This window comes from Perognathus longimembris, chromosome 21 (assembly GCF_023159225.1).
Source record: "Perognathus longimembris pacificus isolate PPM17 chromosome 21, ASM2315922v1, whole genome shotgun sequence".
Lineage (NCBI taxonomy): Eukaryota > Metazoa > Chordata > Mammalia > Rodentia > Heteromyidae > Perognathus > Perognathus longimembris.
In genome coordinates, this window is record NC_063181.1 from 15,087,378 (window position 1) to 15,101,206 (window position 13,829).

Sequence of the window (13,829 nt, forward strand, 5' to 3'; positions counted from 1 at the left end):
AAGGCCTTTCTCCCTGACTGACTTCGATTACATTTCAACTTCACAACCTCTCCCTCCCTCCCGGCTGCTAATCCTGGAATGTGTTAGGCTAACCAACACCCTTGCCCTTCTTATTCTCATTGCCTGTTCCAGTTCTGCAAAGCTTGGGAGGTTCAAACACTTCCCTCCTGATGCTCTCAGGTCTTTGCCCAGTGTCCACTTTCTCATCGGGGTCCTCTTTGGTCATCCTACATGTCCATCCCCCTCCACCTGCGTGTTCTGTGCATCAGCTTCTATTTAATTATGTGCTGGGTCTGCCTCATTAAGATCTGAGATCCTTGAGGGCTTGCTGTGCTGCTGCTGCTACTTATTGCCCGGCCCCTCTGTCTAGACACATGCTTCACACACAGCAAGGGGTCAGTAAATTTTTTCCATTTTTATGCCCTTTTAGACCAATTGCCATCTTAGTGGTGAGCTACACCTACCCTGCATTGCCTGCACATTTGACCCATCTCCTAAGGAAATGTCTGTTCTTTACTACAAATGGAACTTTAAAATGCTTCAGAAATGCATCCTTGCCTTATGGTGTAACTTCAGAGCTGGTACAGTACTAGGAAGGTGGCCTGGAGGGCAGAGGCTCAAGGTGACATGGAAAAAGAGGGAGGGCTATGAAACTGAGGAGAACCCTTCCCTTCCTCTCCCCTCCCTTTCCCTCCCCCCGCCCCCCTGCCAATCTGCCTTCCCCTCCTTTTCCTTACTCCTTTTGCCTCTGGATGTTTGGTTAAAGCCATTTAGATTCACTAAAGCCATTTAGATCAACTAAAGTTTCTTCTTTCTTCAGAGTAAGATTTCATCTATTGAAAAAAAAATCTCACTGCATCACTGGAGAGGATCATTAAATAGCTTTTCCTCCTTCTCGCTTTACCAGCTCATTATCACAAAGTGGAATTGCATAACTAACAGTCCACACATGAAGTGGCTTTAACAACTTCTACTGAGAGCTGGATCTCAATGAAAAACAAATCTGAAGAGATCCTATGATTCCGACTCCACGTGACTTCATTATTAAGAGCAAGACAATAACATTCTTCATAATCGCCCAGCATTTATGGATTATAAAACATGGCTCATGGTCACACGTTATCCCCTAGGAGCTTCACTATGCTCTGAGATTCGGGCAGGCCGGGGCCATTCTGCCCACATGCCTAGGGAAGCAGCAGAGCCCGGACGCCAGCCCACACCCTGAAGACCCTTGTGGTGCCCACATCTTCTGACTTCAGTCCAGGGAACTGCACACAGCAGTTAGTGAGTGCATACCAGAGCTTGGGCAAACTGAGTGCAAACATGTCTAAAATAGCAAGTAATTATTGTTTTACAATTTACATCAGTCAGGTGCTGGTGGCTCACGCCTGTAATCCTATCTGCTTAGAAGGCTAAAGTCTCAGGATCACAGTTTGAACCAATCAGGTCAGAAAAATCTGAGACTTATCTCCAATTAACCATCAAAAAGCCAGAAGTGGAGGTGTAGCTCAAATGAAGGCATAGAATGTTCACACCGAGTGGAAAAAGCCAAGCAAGTGTGGTCCCTGAGTTCAAGTGGCAGGATGTGCACAAAAACAACAATGTGTTTTGCTATGCTGAGCACACGTTCCAAGTGTTCACAATAATTTCTCATCTGGGCAGTCAGCTTCACTTAAGGTGATAATAATAATTAGGAGACATTCATATACATTAAAGTGAGCACAAAGAATGAGTGCACTCACATCAGCTTAGCACCAATCGAAGTAGGGAGCAGAAAAAGTTTAAGAACAGTCCTTTATCCGACAGGGGCTTATCCCTTCCGTGATAACAAAACAAAAAACAGGAAGTAAACTAGGTAAAGGCCATAGAAAGTCACTGGGCACCACTAGAATACTTTCAGTAAGAAGTCAATCACTGTGGAAGTAAAAGGTTGGTGAAGAACAGAGGGATGAATAATGGAGACAGGACAGTTTCCCAGTAGGAATGGTGACTCAGGAAAATGTAGAAGTAAAGTCAGCATGACAATGAATGAAAACCTGTGTTACAGGATGTTTTTGTGACTCTTATGAATGGCACCTGCTATGTGTGCTTGTCTGGAGAACTCCAGGATGCAATGTTAGGGCACTCATCCATAAACTCTATTTAATCAGAGGGCCTCTAGGGCTTCTTAGAAAGAGGGCTTTGGGTTAGATGACTCATTACCTACAATGCAAAACCTAACACCCAAGGTAGCCATAAAATGGAGGCAGAGATGAGGTTACCTACACAGGCAAGAAGACAATAAAAATCCTGTAGGTCATGAGGACAGATGTTGAGGGAGAAAAGCTGAGCTCCAGTATTTTCTTGTTGAAAGTGTACCATTGAAATGGAGAACAAATGAACTAGATTCAGAAACTGGGTAATCTTTGTTGTTCAAATCCTGAAGCAAACAGAACTTTCCTTCCAATTTAGAACTTTCCAGAAGAAATAGCAGAAAGGCGGAAAGGGAGAAGGCCAGAGCAGAAGGGAAAGGAGACCTGGCCTGTAGCAGGACAGTGTAGCCGAGTGCATGCATTTAGAGGGAAAGAACATACAAAAATGACAAGAATGGCAGCTGTCAAATAAGAAAGTGTAATTGTCACTAGCAGGCCATAAGAAAGTCCTGGCTACTGGCTAATAGTGAAACAGAGAAATCAACCAGGAAATAGTGGATTTGTACCTTTTATCATAGTACATCTATCTCCATGCAGGGAATCATGACCTTTAGGTAAGAAAGGCACTATCTGGTCCTCAAGGCCATAAATATACAGCCATCATTACAGGTCTGGGGAAAAGCGGTACATCATGTCTAGAAGAGGTACATGCATTAATGAACCTGAGAGAATGATCTGAATTAGTTCAGGCAGCACCCTCCAACCCCGTGTGAACTGGGTGGACCCTTGTGTATGAAGCAATTTACTCCAACCCACTGATTTCCTCAAGCACCAACCCTTTCTTTATGTTCTTCCTGCCATCAGCAAACTCAGGTCCTCAAATGGCAGGAAAAAGCCAAGATTACATTTAAATATCTCTTTGGGGAGCTTTCCTCTTTCCCACTGATTACAACATCATTGCAGTCCACCCTCTAGATAAATTGCCCCCCAAGTCCAGAAAGAGGGAAGTCCACACCAATTTTCTTTTGGTCTTCTCAGCATCTGGAAGTCCCAAAGACTTGGAAACAATCAGAAAATGAATTCTGGGTCCAGCAATGGCAAGACTGCCCCATTCTCTCAAATGTGGCCCTAGCGATGGCTCTATGCCCTGTTCTACTTTAATCCCTTGTGGGATTACAGCACATGCTGTCGAAATTGGTCTCTCCAGAGTTGCAAGGTCTTGGCCCTGGATAGGAGAGCCTGGAAAAGCTGCTCCAAGCCCACAATCCCTCCAGACAGGCAGGTTTCTTAATTTCTCTAATACTTGACACAGATAATCCAATTAATTACATGGGAGTGGTTTAAAGCCCCTCCTTTCATTCCCTGCCCAGATATCCCCATCAGCCAAGTGATTCTCAGCCCTAAGTATCTTGCAAGCTCGCTGGTTTTGCTCTGGCACTCATTATCTCTGACTGGCACTACCTTACTAGTTGCTCTTAGGCCTGCCTCTCATCTTACCAGTCTTCAAGCCACTTGCCATGTTGTTACTAACATTGGCTGACTACAATATTTGATTTAAAATCCACTTCATGTCTTTCATTTGTTAATAATGTGAAGCTAAAGTCTTTCATGCGAACGCATGGTCTTTCCTATCCTGACTCCCAGCCAGTCCTTGGATGTTATCTTTGAGTCTCCCCATCACCTCCACCCTTGCTTGTACCCTTGTACCCTTGCTGACTCCCAGAGTTTTCCACGGCGGCTCTGTGCCTCCCCACGCTGCCTTCCTTCCCTCCCTCACACACTGGCCATGCTCTTACTTAGTGTGGAGTCTTGGCTAAAAGCCTTCAGGACTGAGAACATTTTCTTCTCACTCGCTCTACCCATAATGTCATATTTTTGCCTGAATTGTCTTTTTGCATGTCTCTTTCTCTAATGGGTTATCAGATCTCATTAACAATTGTTGAATTAATCCATGATTTTTTTTTCTTTTCAGTGCTAAGGCTCAAACCCAGAGGGGCAGACCTGCTAGGTAAGGGCTACATCTCCAGCCTTTGAACCCATGAGTTAATGAATGGATGGTATATAGACTTGCAAGAGGCAGGTATGAAATGCAAATTGGGAGGCATTAATGCATGGATGACTGACAGATGCAGTCAAGGGGAAATCTAATCACCTGAAAAGAACACAGTGGCCTACACGAATCCCAATGTTAGAATCATGGGAAAGCAGAGGAGCAACCCCCAGAGAAAGAGCAAGGGAAGAGAAAGGAAAGAAAGGCAGTATCCAGAAAATCAAGGCAGATCCAGAAATGGAATGGACTGTGAAGGCTGTCAGAATAAAAGTTGAGTCACATGTATCAAATCCTAAATAAATTAAGCTGGGAACTTATGAAGGAAGGATTTTTACATAGGATTACTTGGTAATAACTATCACAAAAGATTTTTCACCAGAACAAAAGCTTACAGAGAGCTGCACAACCTCACACAAAGTACAAAGGACATCTTCCCCGGCAACTAACTGTCTGTTGAACCTTAGACTGACATCATACTTGTTAGTAATCAGTATGACCCAGCATTGTTTCAAATTTTTCAAATGTTTCAAATGTTTCAAAATGAGGGGGATGTGATCCCCCTCATTTTGCTATAAAGTCTGCCTCTTGCATCAACTTCTTTGCATACCCCAATAGTTTACTAAGGCAAGTGTATTCCCATTGCAATGCTCAGTCCCAAATAAATGTCATTGTTCTTTGAAGAGTCTCTCTCTGGTTGCTTGTTTTTCTTTTTCTTTTTGATTGACAGATTAATACTTAGCTACTGTTGCACAGTTAAAAAACAAAACAAAAAAACAAGAACTAAAAAAAAAAACAAAAAACAAAAAACAAAAAACCAAGAACTATTGCATCATTACATAAGGATGTTTGGGTCAAAATCTTATGAAGTTATATGAATGAAAGCTCCACAATATAAATATGTACAGTTTTATTTTTATTAAGATAAGATTTAATCAAATCCTACTCTTGTTTTCAGTAGCAGATATTACCAGCCCAGGGCTTCCTTGCCACATTTTTTTTTTTTTTTTGGCCAGTCCTGGGGCTTAGACTCCAGGCCTGAGCACTGTCCCTGGCTTCTTCCCGCTCAAGGCTAGCACTCTGCCACTTGAGCCACAGCGCCGCTTCTGGCCGTTTTCTGTATATGTGGTGCCGGGGAATCGAACCTAGGGCCTCGTGTATCTGAGGCAGGCACTCTTGCCACTAGGCTATATCCCCAGCCCCCCTTGCCACATTTTTTGAGAAACCTGCTTTTCTCTTACTAATTTTTTTTTATGACAGTGACTTCTGTCTCTTGTAATACAAAAGTAGGTTTCTTCAGTTAGATTTTCCAGGCACAAGAGAGATAGCTACTCAATCAGACTGTAAATTTTTGCCAGGGAGGTATTGAGGCCTTGTCCATCAAAACAAACAACAAAAAGAAAACAAACTAGAATGTATTTGCAGACAATGAATGGATTTCTTAATGTTAAGCCTGGAAGTGAGGTGATATAATATTTATAGCTGTCACAATTCCTGGCCAAACACAGGGTCTGTGGCAAACATTGGTAATTGACTGTGGCAGTCCCCCAGCTACAAGCTTATGACATTGTAAGCAGCTACTGGCAACTGTGAAGAGTTGGCACATAGGAAATCTCATCATTCTCAAGCTAATTATGTTACATTTGAGTTTCATTGCTCTCTGCTTACATGGCATGGTATGCACACCGCAGACCAGATAACTACTGACAATACAACAATGAACAGAAATAGAGCAGCGGACCCCTGAATTATTATGGGTTATATCCTGATAACCCATTGTAAAAAAAAAATAGTCAAACCCTCCTAACTTGTGGCCAGCTCTAGCTAAAATGTGTCTTGACCTATTTTAATTTTATGGCTTTCTATGACAAATTATGAGTAAAAGTTTTCTCTAGTTATTAACTGCATAAGCACAAATGAATAGCATGTCAGATTAATTCAGAGGATTGAACTGTAACATGCTGTTTAGAGATCTCCTACTGGCCCCTGACCATGACTATAGAGACTCCCTTTATCAAAACACTTCCCTAGGAAGTTTGGGGTTTAGCTTCACATTACTTTTTCTTTTTTTAGAAAAACGAGTCAGACAGCAGCCTGTCCATGTTATATTGCGAGTTAAAAATCCTTAGCTTAAAAAAAATAACAATTTTAACTAGTTTTCCAAGGCTTATCTAAAAATAGGATAAAACCCATTGCATGACCTTGAATTGATCACAATAATAGAATCACTTAATTCCCCCGGGTCTTATCCCTGTCCATTGTATCCTTATCCTAAGTCTTTATTTGTACATGGTGGTGTTGGCTTTCTAAGGCTCCTGTAAAAGATCACTACAAACTTGGTGAACTAATGTATTATTTTACATGACTGTGGCTCGGGAGTTCAACAGCAGTCTTTTTTTTTTATTAATTAAAAAAAATTGGGGGCTGGGGATATGGCCTAGTGGCAAGAGTGTTTGCCTCGTATACATGAGGCCCTGGGTTCAATTCCTCAGCACCACACATATACAGAAAACTGCCAGAAGTGGCGCTGTGGCTCAAGTGGCAGAGTGCTAGCCTTGAGCAAAAAGAAGCCAGGGACAGTGCTCAGGCCCTGAGTCCAAGCCCCAGGACTGGCAAAAAAAAAAAAAAAAAAAAAAATTGACACGGTGTTGTGCAAAAGGGGTACAGTTACATAATAGGGCTGTGTACATTTCTTGTGATATCTTACACCATGCTTTTCTTTCCCTTCCCTAGATTAGGTAGACATATATACAATACACAGTGTACCAAAAACATATAAAGTAGCCACGTGGCCTACGCCAAAAGAAATTCACCTAGGACTTTAAATGTAACGTCAACAATAGAGTTTGCTTATCCTTGTCTTATATGAACGTACATACATAGCTTTTGAGCTATTGTGATCCACTGAGAGGTCTATTTTTGACCTTTATATGTTGAGTAATTGTTTGGTTTTAGTAACATAATGTAGGGTCGGTTACTGACCCAAACCTGTGGGAAATACCATTTGACAAGAAGTTTTTGGTTTCGAAGACCTGGTCTCTACTGTCTCCCCCTCCCCCCACCTTAACAGTCATATATCAAGGAGATCATGCCCCTTTGTTTTCTCAACAGCAGTCTTAATGGGCTTAAAATCAAGGCGTTGTTATGTGAAAACCCTTGTTTTCTTGCTTTTGCCAGCTTCTGGAAGCTGCCTGTGTTCTTTGTTTTGTGACTCTTTTCATCTTCAAAGCCAGCAAGCCAGAGGAAATATCCTCAGGGGCCGGGACACTAATGTCCGCTTCCCTTCTACACGTATGGTCATCCCAGAATGGACACTAGATCACCTGGTTGATTCAGGACAATCTCTCCATCTTTACGCATGTCTGCAAAGTCTCAGAGTGCGCTCCTTTGGGGGGCATTCCTGTGCCTATCATAATGGGTTTCTCTGGCCTAGGAATCCACTTCACTGCTTAGGAGATTAGAAACCATTCTCAGCATTCCCCAAAATTATCCAATGGACCTCAACACTTCCACTAGGCTCTCTTCTCTCCTTAACCCAAGGGGTAGCTTCTCATCTCCTCATGCCCTTATGTGTACATGGACTGCAGTATTTATCTTGCACTGTGCTTTATTTATCCTCAAGCATGTCACTGCAACTAGACCATGAGTCACAATGTCTTACTCATTTTTGCAGCCTTGGAGGCCTAACTATAAAAATTTATGTGATATTTTAGTGCATAAAGACCTCAGGTGCAGGCAGAGGCAAGGCCAATCAATGTATAGAACTTCTGTTAGGAACAGAACTTATTAACTGCTTTTATGTGGTTGCTATTGTGTAAGCAACCTACTCTTATAACCATCCCATGAAGGTATTGAAGCAAATTAAGAATCAACCTTTTACATCTTAAAACTGTTTCTAATTTTAATGTGATTTACCATGGATGATAAAATATTGTCCTTTCTGGGCAGAGAAAGGCAAGTTGCACCCCACCTAGTGGGTGAGATGCCAAGTTAGAGAGGTGATAGTATTTGCTTGTCTTAGCAAGTGAGAGTTCAAACCCTAGTTACATAAAACAAAACAAACAAAATGACTTAATTAACTGGGCTTTTGCGGGTATGAGTCTTCAATATTTTGGATATGTGATTACAATATTAATTTACTATTATTTCAGAGTCTGGAAGTTCTTATATTTAAAAGAAACATTAATTTGCAAATTAAGCAAAATGTAAACTGCCAAAAGTATTGAAATTATAAGCCAAAGAAGCAATTGAATAAATTTAAGGGAACATAAGTTGGAGAAAGATGTAATTTTAAAGTCGATTTGCTATGAATGTCTTGTCAAGAAAGAAATGCAAACACATAGAAGTAAAAGCTCCCCTTCAAACTAACTCCTGTTGGCTGGTAAAGTTATGGGAATGTGGACTTTGTAAAGCCAAGGCAAGTGTGTAAATAGGCTTTTGGTTACATCTCATTGATTTGCCCCAACACCGTGAACATATTTGGGATTCTTCAACCCAAAAGAGAATCTACAGATCTATATTAAACTCTATATTCATAAAAGGTAAACTGAGGCCCAGATGCTTCTTACAGATCTTGAAGACTACAAGGCTTAGAGGAATCTCTGTCTACTTCCACCCAGGCATGCAGCCTGAGAGACCTCGGGACCTGCTGCACTGTGTAAACTGGCAGTGTAAGCCTTGTGCACAGGACATCATGGTAGATTTGATGCCTTTTATAGAGCACCATTATATGAGCACCATTATATGTGCTGTTTCTCAAGCTTCTCAACTTTCCTATACATATATTTAGAAATACATGTAAGAACATTAAGCATCACCAACCAAACTATCTGCTAAAAGGGCGAACTGAAGGTCTAAGGTCTAATGGTGCTCATGTTGTTGCTTTTTGCAGTTGTCTGGCAATTTCCAGCTTTTCTTGTGGTTAAATTGGGGTGGTGGGTAAGCACTGCTTAGAACACATGTGGGAAATCACCCAGAATCACAGTTCCAGCCACTCAAAGATTGTAAGCAAGCAGGAAAGACTTTTCACACCCGAAGGAAGCACCAATGCATCTCTAAAATCTATTAAGAATAAGAACAAGAAGTTTCCAACAAGCCGAATTAATTCAACAATGGAATCTACTAAGCAGCACTTAGTGGAATTGGCTTGAGAATTTAGCTTTAGTGAGAAGCAGAACTAGTTCTCATTACTCGGGTCTTATTAGAGCCAAGAGTTCTAACCCGTGGCCTTAGGAACCCATAGTAGAAACTGAGGTGGGACTTACAGATTGCACTTTCTGCTTTCATAAATGTCAGTAGAACTACATCGTTCAAACTTACTCTCCTGAAAAGTCTTCCCATCTTGCATTTCATCCTGAACAATTTTTACTATGTTGTGCATAGTAGCAACTGGGGGGAAAATGTGTTTCATCTAGAAACAAAAGTGAGAAAACTTGAAAAAAATTGGCTTCTGCAATGCTAGGTTTCCAAGTTCTTAATTTAAAGCTAAGGCAAAATAAAGATTTCTACTGTACTCAAACTTCTAGCAAGTGTCCTTAAAAACAATGGCAATTGAACCCAAATTGATTTTCTCCAATGCAAGCAGATAATAGACTCACAACCCATCAGCGTTTGTTTGCTTGGTTTTCTCTCTCTCTCTCTCTCTCTTTTTTTTTTTTGTAGTTTGTTTTATACATTTTGCAATTCTCAAGCTCAAGACTTTATAGAGAGGAAGGCAGGTTAATGCTCACGTTTAGAATAAATCGCTTCTGCGAGCACTTTGCTTTTTAAGCCAACGAAGCACGTTTCCCCACGCCTGGCCACGAAGCGATGCGATGTCAACTTGCTATGGTGTCAAATGCGACAAACTCTGGGAGCTGAGTCGCTGGCGAGGCGAAGGCTCCGGGACGCCCATCGTCAGGCCGAGGCCCCCGCCAACCCACGACCCGTCTTCAAAGCCTTGGGGACCGCGGCCACTGAACCTCCCCCCGCCCGGGGAAACTGAGGCACCGTCACGAGACACATATCCCGAGCTCGGCGAAGGCCACCGGTCTTCCTCCCAGAAGATCGGGGAGGCTCTGGAGCAAGGCGCCGCGGGGAACGCGCTCCCGGCCCTCCCAAGGTGACCGCAGACGCCTGGGAAGCGGCTGTCCCCAGCCCAGCAGCCCCGGCCCCGCATGGATCCCGGGCATCCTGCGACCCCCGCGAGCCCCAGGCTAGGACCTCGCGGCGCCTCCCAGCGCGCAGCCTCCGCCGCAGGCTCTGCCAGCCCCGAGCGCCCGAAAGTTCCGCAGCTCCCGCAGCCGCCTGGCCGCAGAGCCGGCGTGCGGGGCCCCCTCCCACCCGCGCCCCGCCGCCCGGGCTCGCCGGGTGCCCTCGCTAACCTGACTCCGCTGCGCCACTCCGGTGGTTGCCGTGCACCCCTCGCCATAGCCCGCTCCAGAGCTGCCGCCGCGCCGCGCTCTGCAAACCCGGCTCCCGGCAGCGCCCCGCGAGGACCAGCCGCCTCCTCCGGCACCGGGCAGCGATGCGGGCTGCGCCGCGGGCGGCCCCGAGTGCGGAGCTTCCACCTACGAGCGCCGGGGCCGGCCCGTGGCGAGCATGCCCAGTGCGGCGCTCGGGCGGCGCGGAGCGTGTGGTGTAGCCGCCGGGTTTTCGCGGCAGCCGCGGGCGGAGGCGGGGCGCGAGCCGGAGGGGCGACGCGGGTACCTCGCTCTCCGAACTCGGGCGCGGCTGTCGTGTGCACCCGGGAGTGGCGCAGCCTTGGGGGCAGGACTCGCCGATCCCCGGGGCTCCGCACCGGCCCTCCGAGGATTATTCCTCCGAGCGCGCGAAGCCCACCGGGGGCGCCGAGGGCGGGCGCTGCCGCCGGGACGGCGAGACTGGTCCTTGCCGGCAGACGCGGGGCGCCCCGCTGGCTTTCCCAGCCACTTCCCCGAGCGCTCAAGGACACGGGGGAAAGGCGGGCTCCAGCGCCGTCCCGGGGCCGGAGGGAGCCCACAGCCCACCCGCAGAGCCGCAGTTTCCGGGGCTCGTCCGCCCAGCCACCTCGCCCGGAAGAGGCTTCCAGACCTGCTCGCCCCAGTTCGCTGAAGGCTTTTTGAAGGAACGCATTCGGGAGTTTTCCCTCTCGTTTTTTTTTTAATGAAATATTTGCAGTTTCTGTGTTTTCTCCAAAGGATAGATAGTTAAACTGGTATAATTATTCTAAAATTATTTTTTCATGGCATGCAGGAAATGTTTGTATTTGCATTTCTTTCTTAGCTTAATTTCTTTAATCACAGTGTGATCGTGATCATCAGAGTGTGGTACACAGTACGATCGTTTTTTAGTAGAACAAATACTTCGGTGCACGATCTTGCGACGGAAGCTAGTGGCTTATTGTGATCATCCTTGCTCAGGATTCTCTGGGACTTGCTTGGCAGGTCGTCAGTTCCAGGGCGCGGACCCGGCTCCTGCCCGCCCCTGGCCACGCCCACCCCACTGGCCACACCCCTCTCCCGTCCCTGGCCACGCCCCTCTCCTGCCCTTCCCCTCCAATCCCTCCCTCTTCACCGTCGATTGCCAGGAAAACCTGGACAAGTGGATTTCCTTTTTGCAAATTACGGATCCTGGCGGCTCCTGCAGTCAGACCCGGCACGTTCTTTCCCCGGGTCAGGCATGGCTATCAAAAAGATAGGAAGCCTTAAGCCACTCCCAGTCCCTCTTCCCTCTCGGTCCCTGGCACAACCTAGACCAAGTGACAGGCTCTGACCGCGAGCGAGCCCGGAGCTCCGACCTGCACAAGTGGGTCTGGACCCGACTGAGCATGCTCCGGGCAGTGCCAGCCTGCCGCACGTGGCTGTCCCTGGTCCCCCAAGGTGGCTGTGACTGCGCTCGCGGTCACGAGCGCAGGGCTCGGGAGACGGGTTGGAATCTTGGCTCGATGTGCTCATCCGCGTGGACGCAGGGCGGCCCACCTGCGGCCAGGGCCCAGCGGGCGGTGGCTTCCGAGAGCAGGCAAACCCATCTTTCCCTAACAATCTGAAATTAGAAATTACACGTTGACCGATTTTTGTCGCATCGCGCATAATAATCAGAGAGCTGAGCTCACAGGGCTTCAGTCTTTCAAGTTAACAATAAGCTTTTTCAAATTTTTTCTTTGGCCACTATGGTTTGCACTCCGGGCCTCAGGCTTGCTAAGTGTGGCTCTCCACTATTTGAGCTACACCCCAGCCCTGTATTTTTTTTTTCCTGAATAATTTCAACATAGAATCCTCAGAACTTTTCTAGCTTGAACCTCCATCTTTCCACTCAGCCTCCCAAGTAGCTCGAATTACAGGTGTGAGCCACTGTCCCAGCTCAATAAGCTTTTTCTTTTCTGCAATTGCACTAGAACATTAAATTAAATCTCTGTCTTTATTCTCAAGGAATTCAGCAATAATTATTTTTCTTAAACATTTCTACATTTGCTCAGAAACGTTTTCCTCTCTTCTTCTTTGCTTTTAATCTCCTAGAACCAAACTGATGTTATTTTTGAAACACTTGCTTAGATGTGAGGAATCCTCACTTACCTTACCTTGAATCCTCATTTACAGAAACGAAGCCTGAAGTGAAAAAAAAAGGACTTTTTTTTTTTTTTCAAATGAGTAAACTCAGAGGGGGGTGGCAGTGAGAGACTTTCTTGAGTTCAGGAAGACAAATGGGATTGCAGTGGCTTTGCCTGACAGGTGGAAGATGGGCAGGTGGCTTAATTCTTAGTGTGGTTAGCTATTACTTGGGGAATAGGCTCAGTGTGAGTTGCTCTTCATTTCAGCCTTTGACCTTGATCATCCCTAGCTCAGCTTCAGACGGGCCAGAAACACCATTTCCACTCTGGAAAAGTAAATTTACTTAAGGCTTCCCCACTAAATCTTAACTTGACCTGGGTGCCCCTCATCTTTCTCTCCATTGAGCGCTGAGACTCCATTCTTGCTTGTAGGGCCAGAATGCTGTTCTTGAATGTGCCTAGGCAATATTAACACCACAAATACTTCGGCCTATGAAAGGTGGGCACTCCTGTGTGTCTGAGGTCCACCATGACTGGACACCTTCTCTGACTGATATTTGTGACTGGTCTTTCTCATTCTCCTCCAGTCTCTCCTCCTTTACACCAACCATGGTCTGTTCCCCTCTGTTCCCTGTGGTCTCTCATTTCATGTGATCATTGGGCCAAGGTAGCACTAGTTGCTGTGTGTCCATATGGCTATGTCAGCTGTTTCCTGCTATAATCTTTTCTGCTCAAACAGATACCTGTCCCGATTGACATCTTCACTTGCTAAAAGTTTATATATTGTCTTTGACCCAGGCTATAGTTTCCTTTCCACCTCCTTCAGAAATCAGATCTTTGTGGGTAATTTACCAAACATCTTAACTGGATTATGATTCTCAGGAAACTTAGAATTTGTCTCAAGTAGAGCTCATGACTGGAAGAGAATGAGGGAGGGAATGGCATTGTCCAGAAAGAAATGTATTGGAGCTGTGAATATGGCCTAGTGGCAAGAGTGCTTGCCTTGTATACATGAAGCCCTGGGTTCAATTCCTCAGCACCACTTACATAGAAAAGGCTGGAAGTGGCACTTTGGCTCAAGCGGCAAAGTGCTAGCCTTGAGCAAAAAAGAAGCCAGAGACAGTGCTCAGGCCCTGAGTTCAAG

The 13,829-nt window shown here is 45.5% G+C and overlaps 1 protein-coding gene across 3 annotated transcripts in view; it reads right to left on the minus strand.

Annotated features, from left to right (window-relative positions):
* The window catches only part of Mfap3l (microfibril associated protein 3 like), a 35,828-nt gene extending 24,516 nt beyond the window's left edge, over positions 1-11,312 (minus strand). For 2 of the 3 annotated variants that reach the window (XR_007208504.1, XM_048330255.1), the window contains exon 1: positions 11,177-11,312. Coding sequence is in view for 1 of the 3 variants with exons in the window: in XM_048330255.1 (XP_048186212.1) it covers positions 11,177-11,271 (95 nt within the window). In the remaining 2 variants the exon portion in view is untranslated. Of the gene's footprint in view, positions 1-10,541; positions 10,799-11,176 lie in introns of those variants that run through there. The other variant, XR_007208505.1, reaches the window with a different exon arrangement.
* Positions 11,313-13,829: the final 2,517 nt, after the last annotated feature.